Source organism: Camelus dromedarius, chromosome 17, assembly GCF_036321535.1.
Source record: "Camelus dromedarius isolate mCamDro1 chromosome 17, mCamDro1.pat, whole genome shotgun sequence".
Classification (NCBI taxonomy): Eukaryota; Metazoa; Chordata; class Mammalia; order Artiodactyla; family Camelidae; genus Camelus; species Camelus dromedarius.
This window is the reverse complement of record NC_087452.1, coordinates 17,816,819-17,840,650: the sequence shown is the minus strand read 5'-3', so window position 1 is coordinate 17,840,650 and position 23,832 is coordinate 17,816,819. Positions and strand designations below refer to the sequence as shown.

Here is a 23,832-nt window from a genome sequence, read left to right as displayed (position 1 = left end):
GGAGAGCTGCTTACTTTAAAAATAGAGTTTCTTAGCCTCAGCTCTGTTGAACATTTGCGGCCAGATTGTTTCTGTTGTGAAGGCTCTGCTGTGTCTTGTAATATGTTTAACAGCATCCTTGGTCTCTGCTTCTTAGTTGCTGATAGCACCGGCCTCCCTGTTTGTAACAACCGAAAGTGTCTTTAGACATGGGTAGATGTCCCCTGGGGACAAAATTATCTCTGGTTGAGAACCACAACTTTAAAGGATTAGAAGTCAATGAAAAGGCATTGAGTTAATATGACTGATGTGAGAGAATCATTACTGTAACATTCCTCTTATGTCCCTGCTGCCCCACGCCAGCCCCAGGTTAGTGGCACTGGAGCAGTGGCATATTCTTGTCTCTGGCAGCGGACCTTCCTGGTCCTGGAGATCAGCCATGTCCTCTAGCAAGCGCCTTAGCAGCTTCATCTCCTGTGCGCCTTAGCAGCTTCATCTCCTGTGGGTGACTTTTCTCTACGGGCTTGTGGACCTATATTCTGTATATCCTACATACATATTCTATATTCTACCTACCTGCAACTCTCTTTGCTCTGATCTCTCCTACCCTAGAGGTAGTCTTTACTTTTATGGGTCTGATGAGAGGATCATGCTAATTGTACTTATAAATTACTTCCATTTCTCCCAAAGCAAAGGAAAAAATGTTTTTTTTGAAAGTCTTAGTTTAAAAAACTGTAATAAATACATGTTAATAAACCAAAGTTAAAAATGCCAGTGAACTATAAGATGGATATATTTCAAACACACATTTTTAAAGCATTAATGATAGTTTGATATTAATTGGAAGTTAGGCGTTACAGAAAATCTGCAGAATGGTAAACTGAGGGGACCTTTTGATCTTTAAAAATTAAAATTTTGATCTTCAAAATTGAAGTTAAAATCTACTTAGGTGGTACATGTCTCTCCCATAACCTTGTGGATGGATTTTTTTTCACGTGCAACGCAAACCTGTACATGAATCCCAAAGCATTACAAAGTTGGCTCCATCTAGTGTGTGAAAGTATTATACAGCTAAGGGGAGAAAAAATCCTCTACACTAGGGTTCTCTTTGGGTACTTCATTATGAAATCAGAAAAAGCCAAACCAGAGCAAAACTGGACTGTAAGTTCAGGAGGTGACACAGGCAGAAGTGACCTTCACAGCACGAGAGAAGAGGTCATTGTACATTGAAACACCAACATCAAGCTCGCCAAACATTTTGTTCTAACAGCCCGGCCTTTATTATTATGTTTTTTTTTTCTTTCTGGACAGAGGTCCTGTTTACAGCATTATCAGCAAACGTGGCGTGTCACTTCCATTGTGATAGTCTCAGTACTACTTGGCCTGACCCCCACTTTTTCTGTATGGAATCCTATCTAACAGTCATGCTCACTTTCCACAGTTAGGAAGCGTTGAGGGCTAGGCCCGTGGACTACACGGTTTTCTTTATCAGACTGGAATTCTTTGTAGCTGTTAGCTTCTCAGTGCAATAGAGTAGTCACTATCTCTGGGCTGTATTTAATCATGTGTCTGCTGAAGGATTCTGGCACATTCTTCATCTCTGTCCATCAGAGCTCCCAAATTTGAGCCATTCTCATACTAACCTTTGCCCACATATTCTATAGGGAGGCTTAAATAAATTAAAAATATATTTGAAAGGAAATGCATAATAAATGGCAATGACAGATGGATATATGTGTATCATGAATGTAATGAAACTGGGAAAAAAAATTGTTAGATCCTCACTAGGTGTGTTGTCTGGAAGGGCCCGAGCCTGAGATCAGAGCTTTTTTGGTTACAAAGGGCAAGTGTTGCGAGGTTGAACACATATTAGCATCAAACGGAGACTTTTCCTGGGATGAAAGAGATGTGAAAGGGCCTTTCTCACTTTGTAATTCCATGGTCATTTAATGTGGAGTCTGTGTGTCTCCATCTGAGATCATTCTGTATCCCACATTTTGGGAAACTTCGCTCCATGTTTACCATCTTTGCCAAAGGAAGTTTAGCATTCTCCCCTCTTGCCCTTGAAAGCCTTTTTGAATAATTCTTTTTCCTCTGAGCACTTCCGTACTTCTCTTGTTAACAAGTAGAAACTGTGCCAATGTTTCACATTTTCTCACTCTCTTTTTCAACTATTTGAGGACAAACATTGTGTGTTTCTTTATGTTTCTAGTGAATGCCATTAATTTAATTCATGCTTGGTATAAATACTCAGGGATGCCAGCTTTATTCCTGTTTTTTTTTTTTTAAAGGTAGATCATAGTCAGAAAGTGACCAGAAAAAGCACCATGGTCAATTAATTAATCATTTAACCCATTGACGCATAGTTATTGGGTACCTTCTCTGGGTCTGGAATTGTGCCTGGTTAAAAAGTGAAGAGGTAAACTACACAGACATGGTTTATGCCTTCATGGAATTCAGAATCTAGTGTGGGGTGTGGGGAACAGACAAGTAAGGAGGCGACTCCAGTGCAAGGTTCTAATTTTAGAATTAGTTGGCTTCTGTGTTTGTTGAGTGACTCACAGAAACTTGGAACAGAGAACCGTAATGAGAGGTGCGTGGGCTCTGGAGTTTCAAACCCCAGATCTGCAACCCATTAATGTCTTGACTTTGGGCAAGTTACTCACCTCACTCCCTGTCCCTCTGCTTCTCTATTTAAATGAAAAGAGATTAAATAAACATAAGGTTTGATATGCAAAAATTAAGGTACAGTTATCGCTGTGACCATATGATGAATTCTCTGTCTTCTTCCTCCTTCCTTTTTTTTTTGCCCCCCAAAATGAGGCAGAGACGCAATCTCATTATTTTTTCAGATTTTCAAATTTCTTTCCTGGCACACTAGGAAATGAAAACACATTAATCCTTGATCCAGTATTAGAAAGCAAACATCCCTGTCAACGGGAATATCATTGTGGACGGCGCTTAAAGATCACAAATTCACGCAATTTCCTAATTGTCTAAATTAATGAATGATTTGGAACATTCAGAGTTACTCCAAAGCATTTGTCTCTTCAGAATCGAAGGTCCATGGTGTATCATTGATGTGTCTCAAGCATATTGAACAGTGCCTGGAACATAGTGGGTGCTTGGTAAATATTTGTTGAATGAATGAGTTTTAATAAGGATATTTTGATTTTTCTGTCTTTTATTCATGATTTTGTCGTGTATCTCTTAAAAATGAAACAATGTGATAACCTATTATGAAAAAGATATATATATATATGTGTGTGTGTGTATACCCGAATCAGTATGCTGTACACCAGAAACTAACACAACATTGATATTTCAACTATACTTCAGTTAAAAAAAAAACAGTGCTATTTAATATTAGGAGCCCAATAAGCTTGAGTGGGAATGGTGATGATTCTCTGTATCTACATCACCGGCCTCATCTGTAAAACCTGGCAGGTAATAAATACTTGGTAAATGTCAAAGAGAGAATTAGGTAGCTTTGTTAGACACTATTTTTTTTTTTTAAGGGCACATGACTTAATTTTTTTCAAGCCAAGATTTAATTCTTCTTTTATGTCACTTCATGGCAGTATTACTTGAAATTACACAGGCTATTAATTTAAAATATTGGTGATTTTAACATTTTACTATCAACATAAATATACACTTGGATTATAGGCAAGACTCCCTAGAGTGTAAATCAGATACAGAACGCTAATGTGTATTGAGTTTATTATGATTGATTGGATTTAATCAACAGACAGGAAGGATTTCTGTGCAAATATTATTTTTCTCATTTCAAATCTTGTTTGCTCAGCATAACTGAAACAGGATGTCATTAGTATAAGTGTGAGTATTGCGATGCTTTAGAAGTTCGGGAAATTTGACTATTGACATAAATTTAGCATCCAGTGAGCTTCTGTACACAAAGAAGTTTGATTTGTTACAGTTTTGCTTATTTGAGTGCATTATTTCCTGCTTGACTTCTGAATATATTTATATACTAAAAATGCAAATTTAAAATGTAATTGACACATTGAGTCAGAGCTGAAGGTTCCTGGGCTGGAAATTGTGCCTGTAGCTAAGACAACCATTGAAAAGGCATTGGGAGTTGTCCATTATCAGAAGAAGTTCCACATCACCATCAACATCCTAGTTTTCAGTTATTCATTATGAATGAATATGTTGTTCACAGATATCTCTAGACCTTTCCTGAGCTTACATTTATTTTCAATCTGCACAACCTCTTCAAACATCCAGTTTCAAAAGCATTTTCACTGTTGTCTCCTATTAATTTTATTTGTCCTGGGACTTGAAGTTCTCTGAGGCTATAAGGGCTGACTTCTCATGCCCTACCTGTTCTGAAATAGTCCTTTTCCCCTGCATAACACTTGAGTGCTATTTTTTACAGGCACTGTCCTAGGTCCTTTTCATACCTTACCTCATTTAATCACATTAATCTATTAAATAGGTGATATAAATAATCCCCATTTTACAGATGCAGACCTTTGAGACTCAGAAATGAAATGAGTTGCCCAAAATAAAGCTACGACATGAACACAGTGTGTGGTATATGTGTGTGTGTCTGCAGAACACCACCATGCTATGCTCTCTCCTGTTGAAAAATGTTGCTAAATTTATACCCATAAGAGAGACGTATCAGCTATTCACTTATTTATAAAAGTGGACCTCTCAGAGGTTTGCTGCCCACAGGTTGAATCCACTGCCCTGGATTCTTACTGTGTCTTGTCCAAATGAGAGTTTTTGCACTTCCATCCCACCTTCCACGGTAGCATTGTGATTGTCCATGAGAAAGACTCTTCCTCTTCCCTCAGCTCAGTTTTTGGAATACAAATACTGAATTTTCACGAATGGAATAGGAAGTCAAACTGGCAGAGCATCCTTTTCTTCTTTATCTTCATCCCTTTTCCAGTTCCCCCTTGGACCATAAAGGATGAGGTGGTTCTTTGAGCTCCTGGTACCCTGCTGTGTCTCACTCAGAGATGGAGGCTGGGGAAGGGTGGATTCACCTTCCTTAGTAGCCAGGACCTCAGCTAGGTGATCTGTGGAGGCCACTTCTAATAGCCAAATATTGTGTTGCTTTAAAATATTTTAGTATCTTGGCTCTTGCTTGAAAGAAGAATGAAACTGATGTCTTGATGATGACGGCGGAAGTGCCCTCTCCTGCTTCTGTCCTCAACACCACGTTAGAAGGATGGCAGAGACTTGCTGTGTTGCTTATTTGCTCTTCAGTCTTTAATTACTTAATAAAAGAGTTACTACAGTAAAAGAGAAGTCTACATTTTTATTTTTAAATAAGTTAGGAGTTAGCCACTAAATTGAGAGAAAAACACCATGATTTTAAAGTCCTCAAGTGGAAGACTTGATTTATTATGAAGTCCTAGTGTGAGGAACTTTGCCGCCCCCCCCCCCCCCCCACGGCAACCTCCTAACCTTTTCCTGTGTATTTACCTCCATAAGGAAAGTAGTTGCAATTTTACTAAATTCCTCCTTTGAGGAAGTGCCGTCAAAGTGGCAGAATCTCAGTCAGTGTTTCTGTCTTCAAGTTTGTGCTGTCTCAGGAACCTGACTTACGTGGTAGATTGTGGTCATACCCTGTTGCCATTTATAGGAGACCAAGAAACGGCCTGTGAATTGCCTCTAAGGCAGGGCAGTCACTTCCTTTGAAGTGAACTCTAACAGAGACAATATCAGAGCACTCAAGGTAACGAATTAATCTCTCACATTGATTATTACATTAAGAAAAACCAAGCTATTACTTCATGTACTTCTTCCTTCATTCAGTGTTTCAGATAGAATTTGAGATGCCTCAAGGTAGATTTATATTTATATTTTCAGTGCAGAATTTTCTAAACAGTTTTTAAAAAACAATAATTTTTTTTCCTCCAGATGTGTGTATGAGCATCTAAACAGTTCTTTCATAATGCTGACGTAAGCCTAGATCAAGTTTACCTGGGGTTATCTTGGTCTTGTCTGCATTTTCCTTTTCAACCTTAAAGGGCTTCTTTGTGAGCCGGTATAGTGAGCCGTCTTTCAGAAAATGCTGTACCATCATTGTTACAGGAAGATCTGTTATTGGTGGTAGAAGAAAATAGAAACAGGATGAAAGAGATAAGTGTGATTGAGTGCTACTGAACAGTTATTTCTGCAGATAGGTAGTCATTCAAAATTCCCTTCAGTCACACCGTGAGAGTTTCAAATTAGAACTGCTGGGCCAGTTCCTGGTAACTTTTTGTCCTCATGCTTTTATCCATGAAAGCGAGTTGTGTTCAACAACTGAAGCTTCCAGAGGAAAAGTATACAACTGTGTGTCCCACACAGTTGACGCCTATTAACCTCCTTCCTAATGAGTTAAATGCCATCTTCAAATTATATTTCATGGCTCCTTCCTTACCCGATGTATTTTCATTTTGTCACTCATCCATCCATTCTTCCTTCCATCCACTCATCCATTCATCTAGCAAGTCTTTATTGAGCACTGGGAATGAAATAAATACAAAGGACCCTGCCCTCAGGGATGAACAACAATGAAACAGACAAATAAAATGGTTAAAAATTGGGTTACATTGTATAAAAGAAAGACACAAACATTTGCTGAGAGAGCAAGTCACGGAAGTGGGTGTTTGTGCTTCAGGCAGGGTGGGCAGGGACACCCTCCTTGGGGGAGAAACGGAAGCCCTGAGACGTCATCTGAGAGATGAGGGGGAGCAGCCCTGGGAAGGAGTCCTTGGGGCAGCCATTCTGGTCTCCCTCCCCTCTCTTACCACGGGGCCTGGTGTGTGAATTTGGGGTTTCTCCAGTGTGAGCCCCTGGAAAGCAGAGCCTCTTGCATCTTGTTTTTGTATCTTCCCCACAGCACTGAGAAGTGCCTCTCAGATGCTGGACGAATCAATAAATGAGCTGAAGGGCCTTTTGGTGGCATCTGATTTTACCCAGAATGTGAGCATGAGGGTATGGGGGGGAAAGGGAGGATGTGTTTGTTACTCTGGAGAGTACCTTTTGAGTTTCATAACCACTTTCATGGTGCTTGTTAACTACCATGTAATAAGTAAGGCTTTCACTTAACATTCAAAGCATATCCATAGTCAGGCCAAGTGGACATTTAAAAAAATCAAACTGTACAAGTAAAGACTTCTTTATTCAGCAAATTAGGGGATCTTACATTCTTGGAGAGATCATTTACATAGAGTATATTGTATATAATCATACATATTATGTTATATAATAGTGGTTCCCAGGCTTGACTTCACATTAGTCTTTTATGAGAATATATAAAAATATGGAATTCAATACCATACCCTTGGAGAGTCTCATTCAGTCACTTGTCTGGGAAAAGATCCTTGACATTTATATTTCTAAACGCTCCTGGGTTGATTTTAGGGGTTGGGGTGGGGAGAAGGGTCCCCAGATGCATTGCAGGTTTGGAAACTATTGCCTGGGATCATAATGAAATATTTGAAGACTGGGTAGGTGCTTCCTAAATTGTACATAGGAGGTAGTTCATGGCACGTATTAGTCCTCACATGGTAAGTACTGTGTGGGTGGTGGGTAGAAGTGTGAATTTACTGAAAAGAGCAGTGACTATCAAAAGAAAAGGCACAAGAAAATGGTATGCTTTGGAGGCAATACAACATTTGATACCCAGATAAAATAAAATAGGAATTCTGACTGTGATAAAACAATGGTTCAACTTTTCTTCAGCTGGGTTTTGGACATGATAACAAGTAAAAGCTCTTATCTCTTCTCTAACTTGCTCAACCTAGTGATTGAATTTTCCCTTCCAAAAAGATTCCAAGGCCCAAATTTAGCAATGGAAATAAAAAGATAAAGAAAGAAAAGAAAAAGTCGGCTGTCACTTGGATGTTTGATAGTTTTAAGTTCCATTTTAGTTAAGGTCATCTTTGAAGAAGGTCAGTGAGAACTGTGATGACTCTAGTCGGTTTGCTGGAATTTGGGGCAAGGAGTAGTAATTAAGATTTGAAATGTATTGCAGTACAGGTGATATTTTTAGTTTGCATTCAGTGCTTCATTTTTAAAAATATAGTATTTTTCCTTTTCCTCTGCTACCAATTCTTAGTTTGTGTTTAAATTTTAAGATTTATGTGTATGTGTGTGTGTGTTTACATATGCATATGTCTACGCACTTAGGATGCACATCTGAATAGTACAAATGTGCATGAGAGAGTTGCTTATGTATTATGGATTGATCCATTTTAAACATATTTATTAAACATCAACCATGGACTGTTTATTCTACTAGGTTCTAAAGATACAATGGTAAACCAAACAGACATGGTTCCTGCTGCTCAGAAGACGTCTGTTGAGTAATTGTGTGATAACTCAAGGGGCAGTCATGTTAATATTTTGGAAATCTATGTAATGTTTCATGAGTTTTGTAGAGGGTGTCAGATGTGTAGGTCAAACTTTATTCCATTTTCTGGTGGGTATTTCATTGCTGTGTTTAGGAAGATTCCCCAAGAAGCCTAGTATTATATAGATATTTCTGAAGGACCATGAATAGGTTGAACACATACCCCTTAAAGGTGATTTTATTTAAACACTTACATAAACAGTTAATGGAGAGCCTTCTTGGGGTTAGTTAGATTGTCCAGGACAGAATGTCAGGCGACATCGTTGACTGAACGTGCCAGGGGAGCCTTTGGCACCACATTGTGCCCCTGATGGAATGGCTGGAATTGATACCATTGGTTTCATGGTCAACATTTGAGATCCCACAGAGGGTACAGATTTTCCCTGTGTGTAAGCATGTAATAAATCAGGGTTTCAATTCTAAAATTTACCCGGATACCTTGTAACTTAATGCAGCTTCAAATAGTGTCCAAGGTGGGAGAGAGTCCAGCTTGGTCTTTTAAAAACTAATCCCTTAAAGGTCCTGATACAATAATTTCCTACCTTCTCCATTTTTTTTGATCTTCCACTTTTTCTATGTGTGTTTTTTTTTTCCTCCGTTGCATTTCCACTGGTTCTCTAGATTGGTTAATGTGCATCCAAAACAGACAGTTCCAACCACAATCATCATCATAAGGGCTGTTTTTTAATTGAGAGCTTGCTATATGTCAGAGAGTGTGCCATACACATTGCATATATTCTCTCCTTCAGTTCTAACAGTAACTTAGGATAGCTATTTATCATTTCCCCTTTCTTGTGTGAAGAAACTGGGTTACAAAAAGTTGAGTAAATTTGCACAAGGTCAGAGAACTAGTAAGTGGTGGGGTTTGAACCTGGATACGTTGGTGGCAGAACCTGTATCCTTGATTTTTATGCTGTGTTGTGCTAGAGGTAAAAGAGAGGTGTGGAGGAAGTTGGTAAGGGAAATAGTGTGGCATCTTAGTCCTCTGTTTACCTTAACACTCAGCACAATGCCCATTGTGTGGAAAGTACTCAGTAACTATTGTGATGAATGACTGAATGATTCCCCACCCCACCCCTATTCCTTCCATTTATTGGTCTTCAGTTTTACCAATAATCTACCCACTTTTTGCCACTTCTCTCCACTCTTGTTCCTTCTCCCCTCACTCCCCACCCCACCCTAGTAGAGTGTGATCCCTTCCTATCAGGACCATCACAGTGGCCAGTCTTGCCCCTCCTCTAGGTGGTTCTCAGTATAGCAGTCAGGGGGACCTTTCTGAAGACTCAGATCTGAGCCCATCTCTTCCCTGCTTACAGCTGCTCAATGGTTTCCTGTTCATCTTTGAACAAGATCAGTGACCCTTCCCTGATCTCCCAGATCCCGCATGGTCTGGTCCTAGTCACTGCTTTAGTCTCACAGATGCCATGATTTCACTTACTCTCTGTCCTCCAGCTGCTATGAATCTTTCAGCTCCTCACCTCAGGATTCTTGCATATGTTGTTCCCATTGCTCAGAAAACTCTTCTTCCCTGCCCTCCCCACACCCTTACCCCACGACTGCCACCCCAACTCACTTATCAGCCCAGAGGGCCATGCTTAGGGGAAGCATTTTCTGACCATTACATTTTATGTTTTCCCAGCTCCCTGTGGCAGTCATCATGTTTTTCATTATATATTTGGATGATTATTTACTATGTGTCCCCCTAGACGGTAAACCCCAAGAATTTCCACAGTGTCCAGGACATAGGTGTTCCATAAATATTTATTCAACAAAAGAAAGAATGAATTTAAAAAATGAGCAAAGAATAAAAGGAGACAGAAATAGTTTGTCTGAGACTCCTGGCTGGATATTTCCTTGTATTAAAGGGAAATTAAAAAAAACATAATTTTACTACATTATGGAATGCAAGTTTGATTTGTGGCTTATAGAAATTGCATTGTCTTCCAGCCATTTACTTTGGAGACAGACTCTGAGGCACAGAGAGGTGAAGTAACTTTCCCAGGGTACACAGCTAGTCAGTGTCAGATGTCTTTGTTCTGACCTTTGAATTGTGTGTAGGGAGAAACAGACACATTTCACTAACTGTGCAGAACATGTTTGGTGTGCTGAGTCTGTAGGAGCTGCATTCGTATTTGATAATATTGATGTTGTCACGTCAGAATTGTAAGGTGTCTTTTGAGAATACGTATTGTCATTATTTTTTTCTCTTCTTGTATACCAGTGCATTCAGAATTTAATTGGATGGCAGTCTAAGAATACACAGATGTCTGGCCTAAAGATGTCCCAAAAGATAGTGCCCGCAGTTAGAAGCAGCTCGGGTTTGACTTCCACTAGTCCTGGGCAAGGAGAGCCTTCCTGATATTCTTGGGGTCTGAGGGTGAGGAATGCTGTCCGGATCTCTAGCCTGTCAGCAGGAGAGTATGTTCAATGATTAAGCCCCGGTTCCAAAAATGCCTGTGCACGGATGCAAAGCAGCCAGAGGCGTGTGATGATGCCGGAGATCTCCCTAGTGGAGAAGGGCACAAGCAGTCCCACAGCTCTCCTAGGTTCTGTGGCTCTCTTAAGTGTTAAAAATTCACCGGTATGTGAAATTACCTCTCCTTTCAAGTTCTCTAATAACGCGCAGCCGCTGCAAGCCTCAACCGGTCCCTGCGCTCGGGGAGGGCTAAGCAAGCATCCCGAGGTGTCGCCCGGCTGCTGGGCTGGATTTCTGGCGGCGCCTGGGTCCTTGCATAGCCCCCTTTGCAGAGTGAGGCAGCATTTTTGTCCTGCAGGTACAGTAGGTACTGGATTAAACAGGTCTGCGGTTGCAGACAGACACCAGGCACCGTTCTAGCACGAGCTGTGTTTGGATTGGAGTTTCCAGGGCCTTATCAGGAGCCACCCCTAGTGACACAGCCAGTGCCAGAACTAACTTTGACTTTCACTCTTCGCCAAGGGCTTGCAGAACACCTTAAAGGAAAAAAGATGGAGGCGCTTAGAGTTCAGATGTTCATGCCTTGTTCCTTTGAAAGCTTATATCTGTAAGTGAAGTTTTATTCTGGAAATAATCCTGGGACCACTTAACAGGAGTTTTGTTCTTGTTTTTGTTTTTTTCTTTTTTTTTTTTTAAGGGGAGGACAGAGAAAGGGAAGATTTATTGGTAGTTAAAAATACTGGAACTGTTACTTTGTGACTGTGGCTTTAATCGGCTTCAGTTGTAACCTCTAGTAGGTGGCTGTGACAAGGATAACAACTAATTTGTGGGGGGAATCAAAATGCTAGCCCATTAGCTCTGCCTTCTTGTTTAAAAGGGAATGTTGGTCTTAAATTAATAATGCCAAAAAATGACTGCTTGAAAAACCTGAGTGAGAACAGAGCTTGATTTATGATTACAAGGTAGGCTGCAGCCCAGGTTTGTGATGAATAAAAAAGGGTTTTCCTCAGGAAAAGGAGGGTGCTTAGTGACATTTGTCAAAATTGCCCCATTGCAAACACTCTGGATTTTTGCTTTCTCCCTTTTTCCCCCCTGACTGTGGAATAGGATTAGTTGCATTAATAAACATCTCATTTGCATTTCTGTATATTGATTTTTTTTTTTTTTTTTTTTGGTCTCTCTAAGAGGAAAACAAAACATCCAAACCTCAGAATCCTCTATCTGGCATCGAATGTAGAACAAGTTTGAAATGGGCATTTCAAAGAAATATTAAAATGGAGAAATGCTAAATGGATGATAACTCCCCCCCCCACCCCTCCCCTCTTCTTCCAACATTTTCTTTCAATGTTAGGTGGTAAGATTTGAAAACAATGCTAAAAGCTGTTTCCCTAAGTGAATAGGCATTCAAGCAAATCAACTTAAGCAAAAGCCACCTCTGGAGCTTAATAATTATTTACTGAACGTTCCTGGGTCATGAGAGAGGTTTTGATTAAGTCAGAAAAGCATTATGTTCAGCAGCTTGTGAAGGTGTGTTTAAAGACAGCAAGAATAATGGAAAAATACTAAACGTAGCAGAACTATTTTTAGAACTTGATTCTTAAAAAAATAAAATTCCCACAGATTTAAGTGTGGCATAGGTTCCTGATATTCAGTAGATATATCTTTAAAAGTTTTTACAGTAGCTTTTAGAATGATTTCTGATTTCTTGTGCTATTTTTGCTGTATTGAGTTTGCCTTTATAGATTTTTTTCCCACTGTACATGTCATTAAAACAGTTTACTCATGTCTCTAAAGTGATAGAACATTTTATGAACAGAGTATACGTAATTATGTATTTAAAATGTCATCATGTTAGAAATGTTATGAATTTCTGCTTTGTAAATCAGATAGCAGTTAGGGAGATGAGGGTTGTTCTTTGTGATTCATACCCCACAAGAATGTCCTCCATAACTTACCAATTTTTAAAATATTATTTTAAAGCGAATTAATGGAGGTCATGAATGGATGCACCATACCATTCTCATGCAGCATAAGGGCAGTAGTGATGTCATCCTTGAATTTATACCCAAATTAATTCTTAATTTCAACTACATTGGCTTAATTGATTTTGATTTTTTTCCCCCTGGTTAACTAAAATACTTGCCACAGGAGCAGGCTTCCCTGACAGATTCTCAGAATGAAATTCTTAGCATACATCTTTGACAAAACTTGTGCACTGAGCTGTTGCCGATTAACTCTTTGTGCCTGTTCTTTTAGGGAGGACGCACACTGTTTAATTGTTTCTTTTGTATTTTCCTCCAAGAAAGCAAAGGACCACCAGAGCAGAAGGCAACATTGTAAGAGATTTGGCTTTCTAGAAAATAAGTTGTCAGTTTTCACTAGTTTACCAGATACTAAGATGTTCAGAGGATACCAGTTCAGGAGTCATTGCATAACTTTTACTTAACTGTCTGCATGGTGTGCTGGCCACCATTCTAAGACTCTTACTTGCATTAACACTTTCAGTTCTCATAATGGCTCTGTGACAAAGGTACTTTTTTCCGACCTCCATTTTGCAGATGACAGAATGGAGGTTCGGGCAGGTGAAAGATCCAGTCCAAGTCATACAGCTGAGAAATGATGGAGCTGAGATTTCTGCAGAGGTACTCTGGGTCCAGGGCTTTATGCTTTCCTCTGTTCTGTGATGTGGATTCTTATCTCAGATACTAAATGAATTGCTCTTTCTTCCTCTGCTTTTAACTGAGTTGGTTAATCCAATGCCCAGATTTCTGAATTACCCAAACTATAACTCCTTTGAGCCTCTGAGGGGCCAGAATGAGTTCAGTGCCACAGTACGCATCTTTCAAGTGTATTTCCTTGTATCCAGTTCACTACTGATTTTAAGGCAACTGTTGGGGGGAGAAGAGAACTCTACTAAATATATACATTGATTATACGACCTATTCTGATTTGAGAAGTCTTAAAATGTGGAGGGAAATTTTGTCTTAGAATTAAGTTAATACAGTAGGTCTCTAGAGCTTAGAGCTTTTTGGAAAAAATGTGTTCTCTGTCCTTGGAGAACTGAAGTAAATGGTTTGACTAAAGGTCTTCCAACACTAAGGTTCTAGCATTACCTACTTTTAGGAGGAGGTGAGGTATTTGATAGAATAGAGACAAACTTACTAATTGGGGAGAGATTTATTTCATCCTACTATGTGGTAAGTATTCTTCTAGGTGCTGGGGAATTTATTGTGAATAAAACAGAAAAATCTCTGCCCTTGTGGAGCTTGGCTCTTTCTGGTCATGAAGGGCCAGGAATATTCCAGCTCTATCCTTAAGTCTGGGACTCATCCTCATGGTCAAAAGTGGCTGCTGGAGCTGCAGCCATTACAACTAAATTCTAGGAGACATGATAGTAGGCAGTGCAAAGACGGGTATCTCTTTAGGGAGAATTCTTGGAAATACCACATGACCTTTCTGCTTTAGTCTCATTGGCAAAACTTAGGCATGAAGCTAACCTAGCTCCTGGAAAGTTGGGAAATGTGAGTGGCAGTGTACCAGGTGAAGCAAGGAGAAAATAGAATGGATACTAGATTGTCTGAATTGTAGATCTTAGGCTGAAACTTTGATTATTTCTTTTGGAATAACTGATATTTTCTAAAATGTCACAAAAATGAACTGTGGTCTAGGGCCAGAGCCCATCCAACTGGCTCAAACAAAAATGGAGACTGTCACTTGTGAGTCAGTTCCCAATGTCCAGGGTTATCAAGGCTAGAGAGATGGTTTGATCCAGATGCCTGGTGTCATCCAAACACTGGCTCTGCCTTCATTCTTCCTTCTCCTCAGTCCTCTGTTTCCTCTTTCAATTCACATTATTGTTTCACCTCATTTGGCTCTCTTTGCACACAGGTCCAGGAAGTTCCAGATTTACATCCTAGCATCTTTCCAAACCTTAGTATAGAGAGAGCTCTTTTACCCCAGTAATTCTAGCCAAAGACAGGGCTGACTCTTATTGGGCTGTTTTGGAGCACAAACCCATTTGATACACATGGTGACTGGTTGAGCCTCTGTTGTGTTTCTATGTCTGGAGTTAGAAGCATCACTATAAGCTACCTCATGAACTGACAGTGAGGAGGCTGGTTTTCAAAGATGAAATTGGGGGGTACTTTGCCAAAGAAGTGGGACAGGATGCTGGGCAGGCATAAGTAGCATGTGACCACCTTAAGTCATTGCCATTATTTGTAAGGCTGTCCCTTCAGCTATGACAGGTGTACCCATGCACTGCTCCTGAGACCGTAATCGGTCCTTTTGTCTTGATTTCCACACAGTATTGCAAACTTTGCATTTTGGTAGATACATCCTAGACATGCAGTAATTGTTAAGTGCTGGCAGTCTAAGGCTTTTGAATCTTCTCTGACCTGTTGTGATGTTGCCAGGACAGGTGGACAGAGCATGCCCTGTGACTAGGGCAATTATTTGAGTAGAGATAGAAGAGCTTTCTGTCTTTAAAAAGATCCTTCCAATTACTTTCACATTCATTTCTGAATTCTGTCATTAGATTGTCATAGTTTTGGATAAAAAGTTCTTCCTTTTAAAATACTCTTAAGTGGGATATCTTGTCATGCTATATCAATTACTTACACCTTTTAGGGGATGAATTTTTCAGAGCCTTTTAAAACACGGCATTTAGCTGTGAATGAGATTCCATAGTTGGACAGAGTAAACAAGAATTCTAAAATGTGGTCTAGTAAAAGGCAGCTTGATAGGAGAGACAGGAGGAAGCTTGAATGTGGGGCACCTCAACTTTATCTGCGTTATAACATTTTGATAGTGGGTTGTCGGAAATAATTTCCTTGAAGGGCATTGTGTGAGTGTTAAGTGTGGAAACCCATCAGTGGGAAGTGGAGGACAGTCATGGTCATAAAATGAGGAAATGGCATCCTCCTATGTGTGTTGGAAAATGTCTTTTAATATTAAAGAAATCGGCACTTTCCTCGGTTGGAGTGCTTAGAAGTGCAAGACTCTTTGGGAGTGGTGAAGATAATCAACTTAAAGAAAATTTGGTGATGAAAATTTTCTGGAAAAATACTGGTCTGATATTACAGAGCTCTTCCAAACATTTTTGGTCATCCCTCCTAGTTAAAGTAAGATTTTTTTCCAAGCAAACTCTCTCAACATGTTTTTATTTTACTTGGAAATTATATACATGTGCCCCCTTTACTAGTACTGTATTATAATATCCACCATACGCAAAAATAGAAAGTGGAAATGATGGATAAAATCAATACAAATGTTCTCATCTTTTTTTTCTGCACCCCAGGGTATCATTTTTGTACCCTCCTTTGAAGAATATTGGTATATTGGGAGCCCTATTATTTTGCTCTTTGATCTAAGCAATTATGGTGATTACTCTTCTGGCACTTGTTGAAAGACCAGTTTAAAGATAATTAAGCCTGAATATATATGGAGAGTCTACATTTTTTTTCAAACTCATTGGGGTCCAGGTCTTGAAAAGTAACGATTTCAGATTTTGACTTATGTATGATTGGGGGTTCTTGCTTTTTAGAATGTTTTCATCCTTTTGTGCAATGAAAGTTACAGAGCTCCAGAGGACAGGCGTAGCGTCTGCCTTGGACACCATGATATCCTCTTGTCTAGCAGAACCTGGCCCTTGGAAAATGTTCAAATATTTGTTGAAGGAAAGAAGAGGAGAAAGACAAGCTGCACTTTGAAATCCTTTTTATTTTCTCTGTGCCAGAAACCTGTAGTATTTATTGTCTGAGCTGGTAATGTTACCAGAAAAAGTCGTTTGGCAGGTTTTCATTTTTTTTTCTTGACCCCTAAAACCAAGGTTGGTGATGACTGAAGTCCAGAAGACCTCAGTTTTTTAAGCCAAACTGTGAAATCTGGTACTTTCACATTTATATGGATTATACTCTCAGTTATTTTAAGTGTGATACATATTTATCATATGTATCATATATCATATATACTACACATCAGACATACCATGTATTTCACATATATATCCTCTATACAAGTAACAGTATATTCTCTTATTGGTGCTTGGTTCCATCATACATGATGAAAAACTCATCCTTACGCTTAAAACGTGATTACTTTGAAAGGAAGGTAAAGGTTAAGATAATGGAAGTACTGATCATTCTGAAATGTTAGATCCCCTGACTGACATTTAAAAAGATGTATCCATTTACTGACTCTTATTTCAGTGATTTTTGCACTTGAACTTACTTTTTAAAGACTTTTAGCTAACAGAGCAAACTGTTTGGGGCAATTTTTATAGATTCAGCCTGTAGGTTCCTTACAGATGTTGTAACCGTCATTGGTGGTATCTGGACAGCTGTTTTAGTTTGTTTGGTGTTTCAGCCCATTTGGCAGGAGTGTGTAGTCCTTCCCTTTCCATTCCATTCAACATGTTGGGTTCAGTTATCAGAGCTCTTGTCAGGGTTACTGGACGTAGGAATTGGGATGTGAATTTCCTCAGACATGGAAGAAAGTGTTCTGGTCAAGAATCAAAGATGTAGGTTCCTGTCCCAGCTCTCCTCTGAAACAGATGGGTGATCTTGGGTGTTTTAATTTCCAAACGTGGCATCCGAATCAGCTGCAGAGTTTTTGTAGACATATTGATTCCTGGGCCTTCCCTAACCTGAAATCAGAATGTCTAGGGATGGAGCCTGGGCATTTTGATTTTAGACACAGTCCTCAGCTGATTTTGGGGGAGCCAGCCTTTTGCATTTGGAAACGCTGGTAGCCTAACCTACCCATGACACGGCTTTCTCACCTGTGCATGAAGTTAATTATTATGCCTTCTTATGTCCCCACTGGGTATGTGAACATCAGCCATTGTGCTTTGCTGGACATAATGACATTGTATCCAGTTCTGGCAAATGCTAGGCTGTGAGCTCTATTAATTGAATGATTATAATGAAGATCAGTTTTTTCCTGGAGAAAAACTCTAGGATTTTTACTTTCTATCTCATGAGAGAATTGCAGGGAAAATTGTCTTCTTTCTCCACCCCTGTAGAACTTTGTCATATCCTCTGAGTCAGACAGAGACTGCCTAAACCTTCACAGTCAGATCTGCTCTGGTCCAAACTTGCATATAGGCTTACAAAAAACTGCTTCCTTGCACCAAAAAAGAGGTAGCATGTTCATGGTTTCATATTATTATTTTTTTGCTGCCAATTTGTGAATTTTGTTCCAATTTATCCGACCTATGTTCCAGTCATTATGCTAAGCTTTTTACATCTATTACAAATTTTAATCCTCCTCACCGTGCTGAGAGGCAGAGGTACTGAACACTCTATGAATAAGGAAAACCAAAGCTCAAAGAGACTAACTTGGCCATAGTCACAGGTTAGTAAGTGGCAGAGCTGGATCCTGCCTGAGAAATTGAAGAGAGGAAATGCAGGGGAAAGTTTATCAGCTCTTTCAGCCTAGAAACTAACTATTTCACCTGACAGCTAGATTCATGTCCAGGTTGACCAAGATACAGAGACCAAAGACTGACTGATAAGGTTTAGTGAAGGGGCGTTTGCATCGCTGTCAAAGGTAGGGATGGTCATGCAGATGTTTGCATGGCTAAGTATTGGATGCCATGGAATTTCTGATGTATTTAAATTGTTGATCAAGGCAGTGGAATTAACTATTTGAATTCAGGAATATACCGGATAGTTCAGAGCATGTGTCCACCTACTTACACCATCACAGAGGAGGGGGGAGGCTTTGAAAGCTAAAAGTGTAAATTCTGCCATCGAGATAGGAACTCAGGTCACATTCATGGCTACAGCCAGTGTGTTGGGCACTTTAAGTTAGCTGACGATAGCTCATTCAACCACTGCAGTGCATGTAGGAGAGGCTCAGAGAGGTTGTGCGGCTTGTTGAAGATCAGGTTGCTCAGCAGTAATGGAGCTCGAACTTGTGTCCCCTTGATGGCCGTCCTTCTTGAGTCACCACTGAGCAGTTCCCAGTTCTCAGAGAAGTTGTGTGTCTGGCTTCAGTGATTTGGGCAAGTGCCAGTAAAGGCATTTGCCTCCCGAAGTTGGCTTTCAAAGAGTGATTTCTTACAGTGAGGCATACACCTTCCCACGTGGAACTAGCTGAGAGTCAGATAATCTAGATAATTGACTTAATTTGGAGGTATCTCAGAAAAATTAGGTGACCCTGGCTTTAAACTCTATGAGATTAGAAACCAGGTATTCCCTGCACCTGGCACAGAGGAAACACTCAATAACTATTTGTTGAATAAATGACCTTTACATAATCTGATTAAAAGGAATCAGACTGATGGAATTAGGATTACCTAATGCAGATTGAGCTTTCTGGGCCCTGGATGAGTTCAGTTAGCTTTTAAAGTTAAATACATTTGGACAACTCTTCTCGCTTATCATTAGTGGTTTAAACATCAGGTCCTCATTTTAAAAATAAGCTTTTGGCCACCGGTGATGTTCTCACATAAACCTCAACTTTGAGTCTAAAACATTATTCTCATTTGACCTGCTAGCATTTTGAAGTGTAGATATCTTCATTTTTGTCTGTAAGATGATAATTGCGGATTCAATTATTTCTAAGAGAAAGTGATATTTGAAAGACTGAGAGTAAAGCTGAAAATCTGAGAGTCATCTTTAACATGGAAATATCCCGCAGGGAGGGTGTGCAGTGAAGTGGCTACATCTTCCTTTGCATGGTTTTCTTCCTTTCTTTTATTTTCTTGAGAAGATTTATTAAAATAATATCAATCAGCTGAGCTCTGTTAGATTTTCTTTAGTGGGGTTTTAATTTTTTTATATGCGTCTGCCATAGAAATCTGTATTTCTTTTCCTGATAGGACATTCCAGTAAATGTTTTCAATGATATTGTTGTTGACTTTAAAGTCTGAAACCTTAGTGCGGTTGATACCTAGTAACTTTAATTTAAGTTGTCTGAAGAATGCTTTACTGTTAATTGAAAGGATTTTTTTCCCCCAGTATCACAGCCAATGGCTTGTCTTGAGCAGCTAATTAGTGCGATTATTCCACAGCTGCATTTGCTACAGCACAAAGGTTTGCTCCTGTTTTTTATCAAAAGGATCAGTCTCTCTGGGAATGTTTTAACCTGACAGGCTTTGAATAGTAAGACCGTCTATTATTTATTTATTTATTTTTAAATAGCCTTCTTTCCCTGGTTTGGAAAAGTACATGTGAGCTTTGAACACAGACTCAAAAGTGGAAAAATGCGTCTTCTTTTGATGCTCTTTTAGTTGAACCTTACCAGGTGAATGGATTCTTTTTGAGTCCTGGCTAGGTATTTTTCTTGTGTTGAGTGAGTGCATGACGTGAAAATAATAAGCAGGGTATTAATACTGTTCAGTCTGTGTGCATCTGTAGGAAACTATAGAGGAAAGAGAGTTAAAGTTTTCTGGGATGCTGAAGACTTCCAGGAGAACTAGTGTGCGGGATACGAGTCACTACTCTCCCATCCTGTTGTCAAAATCCTGCCCGTGATGGCCCAAGTCTCCTTTCTTCTAGCCAAATGGTGCCTTTGATCACTCTGGTCATTTCTTCACGCTTGTGAATTAGTTCATGTTCTTCATGTTCTGAAATTAGTGGCATATCTCCTCCCACTAAAAAAATATTACGGCTTTATTATGACTTGGAGGGGGGAAAGCAAAGAAAAAGAGATTGATCTGTAATTCCACTGCCACTCTGACTGTGATCATCTTTATACACACCCTGCTGGTCATACGTGTATTTGTACACACACACACTCTCTCTCTCTCTCTACTTATTCTAAATTAGAATGTAAATAACTTTTGAATCCTACTTTTTAATTTACTCTTACAACATGCATTTCTCACTTTGCTCCGTACTTGTGCATTTAAAAAACAGGTAATATATGATCAAATCTATGTATCATAGTTGACTTTTTTAACCAACTTTATACTTAAATCTTTTGAATGGTTTTGTTTTTTCCCTAAGTTTATTGAGTCATAACTGACAAAAATTGTATTTATTTAATGTGTATAATGATATATCTATAAAATATGTAATGTGATGATTTGATACATGCATACATTGTGAAACACATCTATTGCCTCACAGTTACTATTTATTTTCTTCTTTTGTGGTGGGAGCACTTAGGATCTACTCTAAGCAAATTTCAAGTGTACAATACAGTATTATTAATTATAGTTACCATGTTGTGCATTAGATCCTCAGAACTTGTGTTGTAACTGAAAGTTTGTATTCTTTGACCCATATCTCCACTTATAATTTACATATCATGCTCATACAAGGGAACAGATTTAGGTGGTTCAGAATATTTTGCAATTTATAAACAGCTTTGTAGTGCAGTTTTTCTGCATTTTGAATTATTTTCAAAATCATCCATCAATGAAATTTCTGAATCAAATTGATAATATTGTTTTCTTAAGGGACTGTGATACCAACAGTGGCTCAGGGTAACTTTATCTTTGTACTTTTTCTTTTTTTAAATTGAACTATAGTCAGTTACAATGTGTCACTTTCTGGTGTACAACATAATGTCCCAGACACATTGCACTTTTTCTTACAGTGAGCATTTTTTTAAATTGAATCATACCTGGAATACTTTATTGCAACTGGCTTTTCTAAGTTTATTATATTACATAGTTTAATTCACAACAATAAGTATATCTCTACACCATTTTTAATGGCTGGATGGTATTAAGTTATATGAACCTATCACAGTTTATTGAACCAGTTTTCTGTGCTGAGTAATGAGTTATCTGCTAGTATAATTTTTATTGTGTAGTTTTCTGGAACTCTGAGGGTGAAATGCAAACATTTCTTCATCCATTATGAGTGGAGATTTTTGTTTGTTTTTGTTTTTGATTTTTTTTTTTTACCTGCAGAGTTTGAAGTTTCCTATCTTTAAGGAGTTTATAAGGATGGTCAGTGATTTCAAGGCTTTATTTTGCCTTTTGTTAGAGGATAAAGACGAGACTGGGATTGATACTCAAAGAAGGAAACTTAAAGGTGCAAATACTTCTCTTGAAGAATAACTTTGGAGTGAATATTTTCTCAAATATTACTCTTTTTCTGTTGCCAGTTGCTAACTAAGGTATTATATTCTTGGCCCTAAAAAGTGATTTTTTTTAAAGAAAATTATATTACTGGAAACAATTAAATTTTCTGGATAATAACATTTGTTGAGGCAGCACTGCATGGCGATCATTGTATTAGGGGATTTGTGTGCATCATTTTCTTCATTATTTTCTTTAATCCTCCCAAAATCCCTAAGAGATAGGGCTTTAGAGTATAAATGATACAACAGACGTTTAAAAAATATCTCCTACTTTGATAAGTGGGTAGATTAAAAAAACCTACTGTTATTTCTATTTCTCTTTTCTGGATATGGTAACAAGGGCAGAGAGAGGTTTAATGGTTGATTTTGGAGGGCTGGCAAGATAAGCAGTAAAAAACTGTATTTCGGAAAATCAGGAAGTCCTTTCTCTTTTGACTTATGACAAGTGTTTAAGCATTTTAAATAATTTTGGGTAGGGTCAGTATCAGCACCGTTAGAAACAGGCCTCATGGGGAACTCACCGAGCACGTGTAGGGCAGAGCAAGCCAAGATGAATCAGAAGAAAAAACAGTACAAAGAAAACCAAGAAAAGAAGAATTGGGTTGTCAAACCAGCTTGCATTCTGCGCTCTTTCCCAAAGGCTGAGGTCGAGTTCAGTGTTAACATTTGGGTCCAGATGCTTCTTTCATTAATGATTTTTACTTCCTGTATCATAGGAAAATGTCCCCATGATAAAGTTTACCTATTCTTTAAACCATTCTGTGCTAGTAAACATCTTAGATATCTCCAAGGAATTTAGATAGCATGTAGGAGTAGGTATTTGGTTAGATTCGGTTATAAAAAAGGAAATCAAGTGATGTATTTTTAACTGTGGAAATCTGGGTGCCATTAAGACGCCTTGCTTCTTGGCACTTCAGATGGTGGCACTATATTTGGTGGTGATGAGTAGTCTGCAGTATAAAATGTCAAAAAAAAAAAAAAAGCCGCATGATAAAAATGCCTAGATGCAATCAAGCCGACTTACTTTAATTCAACTACTAATGACTTAAATCCTGTTAGCTCTTGATTTTCAATTAGGTGGAGTACTATTCCGCGATTTGATTATATTTGCACAGGCTCATTTCATAGTTTGGTGCAATTTAGGGTACCCCCAAATGCAAACGCAGGGTCTCATTAGAAAAGTAAATGTGTGTCTTTTGGTTTTCCCACAGCAGTTCCGAGGAGCATCCCGGGGCCTCCAAGCCTCCGATAAGCTCCTCCAGTATGACATCACGCATCTTGCTACGCCAGCAACTCATGCGTGAGCAGATGCAGGAGCAGGAACGCAGGGAGCAGCAGCAGAAGCTGCAGGCGGCCCAGTTCATGCAACAGAGAGTGCCCGTGAACCAGACACCAGCCATAAACGTCAGTGTGCCCACCACCCTTCCCTCTGCCACCCAGGTGCCGATGGAAGTCCTTAAGGTATGTGAGTGTCACCTTGTTGGTTGGGCCAAGCCTTCTTCAACATTCTCCATTTTCTAGGTGTTTTATTTATCTCAGTGTGTATTTGGTTATACTGGAACCATCGGAATCATATTTGTAAATGTCAGCTCTATTGATTTCTACACGGCTTTGTGTTTTCAAAGAAGGATGTTAACTAACTGTAGATTTAGTAGTAACCCTCACTAAATGATGTTCCAGGAGAAATTACAAGTTAGGATAGGTGTTTGTTATAATGATATCTTTCTTTCTTTGGGAAAGTTTCCTAATGTACAAATTATCTGAAATGAGCCTCTTCTAATAATTTGTATGTAATTTTTTTCTCCTAAATACATTGCATGGGCCATTCTTTAGTTTCCTTCTGTCCTTTGTAAGTAAACTTGGCTGTAGAATTTGAATCTTTTTAGAAAGTCTCTTCAGATATAAAACTGTAGCAGAGCTTTCTACCCTTTAGTAACCAGACTGTGTAATCCTTTAACTGATGTGAGTTGTCTGTTTTGGGTCTCTTTGATTTCTTGCTAGAGTAGAAACT

The 23,832-nt window shown here is 38.9% G+C and overlaps 1 protein-coding gene across 10 annotated transcripts in view; it reads left to right on the top strand.

Moving 5' to 3' along the window:
- MITF (melanocyte inducing transcription factor) overlaps positions 1-23,832 on the top strand; it is a 209,327-nt gene that overhangs the window by 103,791 nt on the left and 81,704 nt on the right. For 4 of the 10 annotated variants that reach the window (XM_031470733.2, XM_031470721.2, XM_031470723.2 and 1 more), the window contains exon 2: positions 23,033-23,282. In XM_031470733.2, the coding sequence (XP_031326593.1) occupies positions 23,033-23,282 (250 nt within the window). Of the gene's footprint in view, positions 1-11,017; positions 11,386-13,336; positions 13,421-23,032; positions 23,283-23,832 lie in introns of those variants that run through there. The other 6 variants (XM_031470722.2, XM_031470724.2, XM_031470730.2 and 3 more) reach the window with 5 other exon arrangements.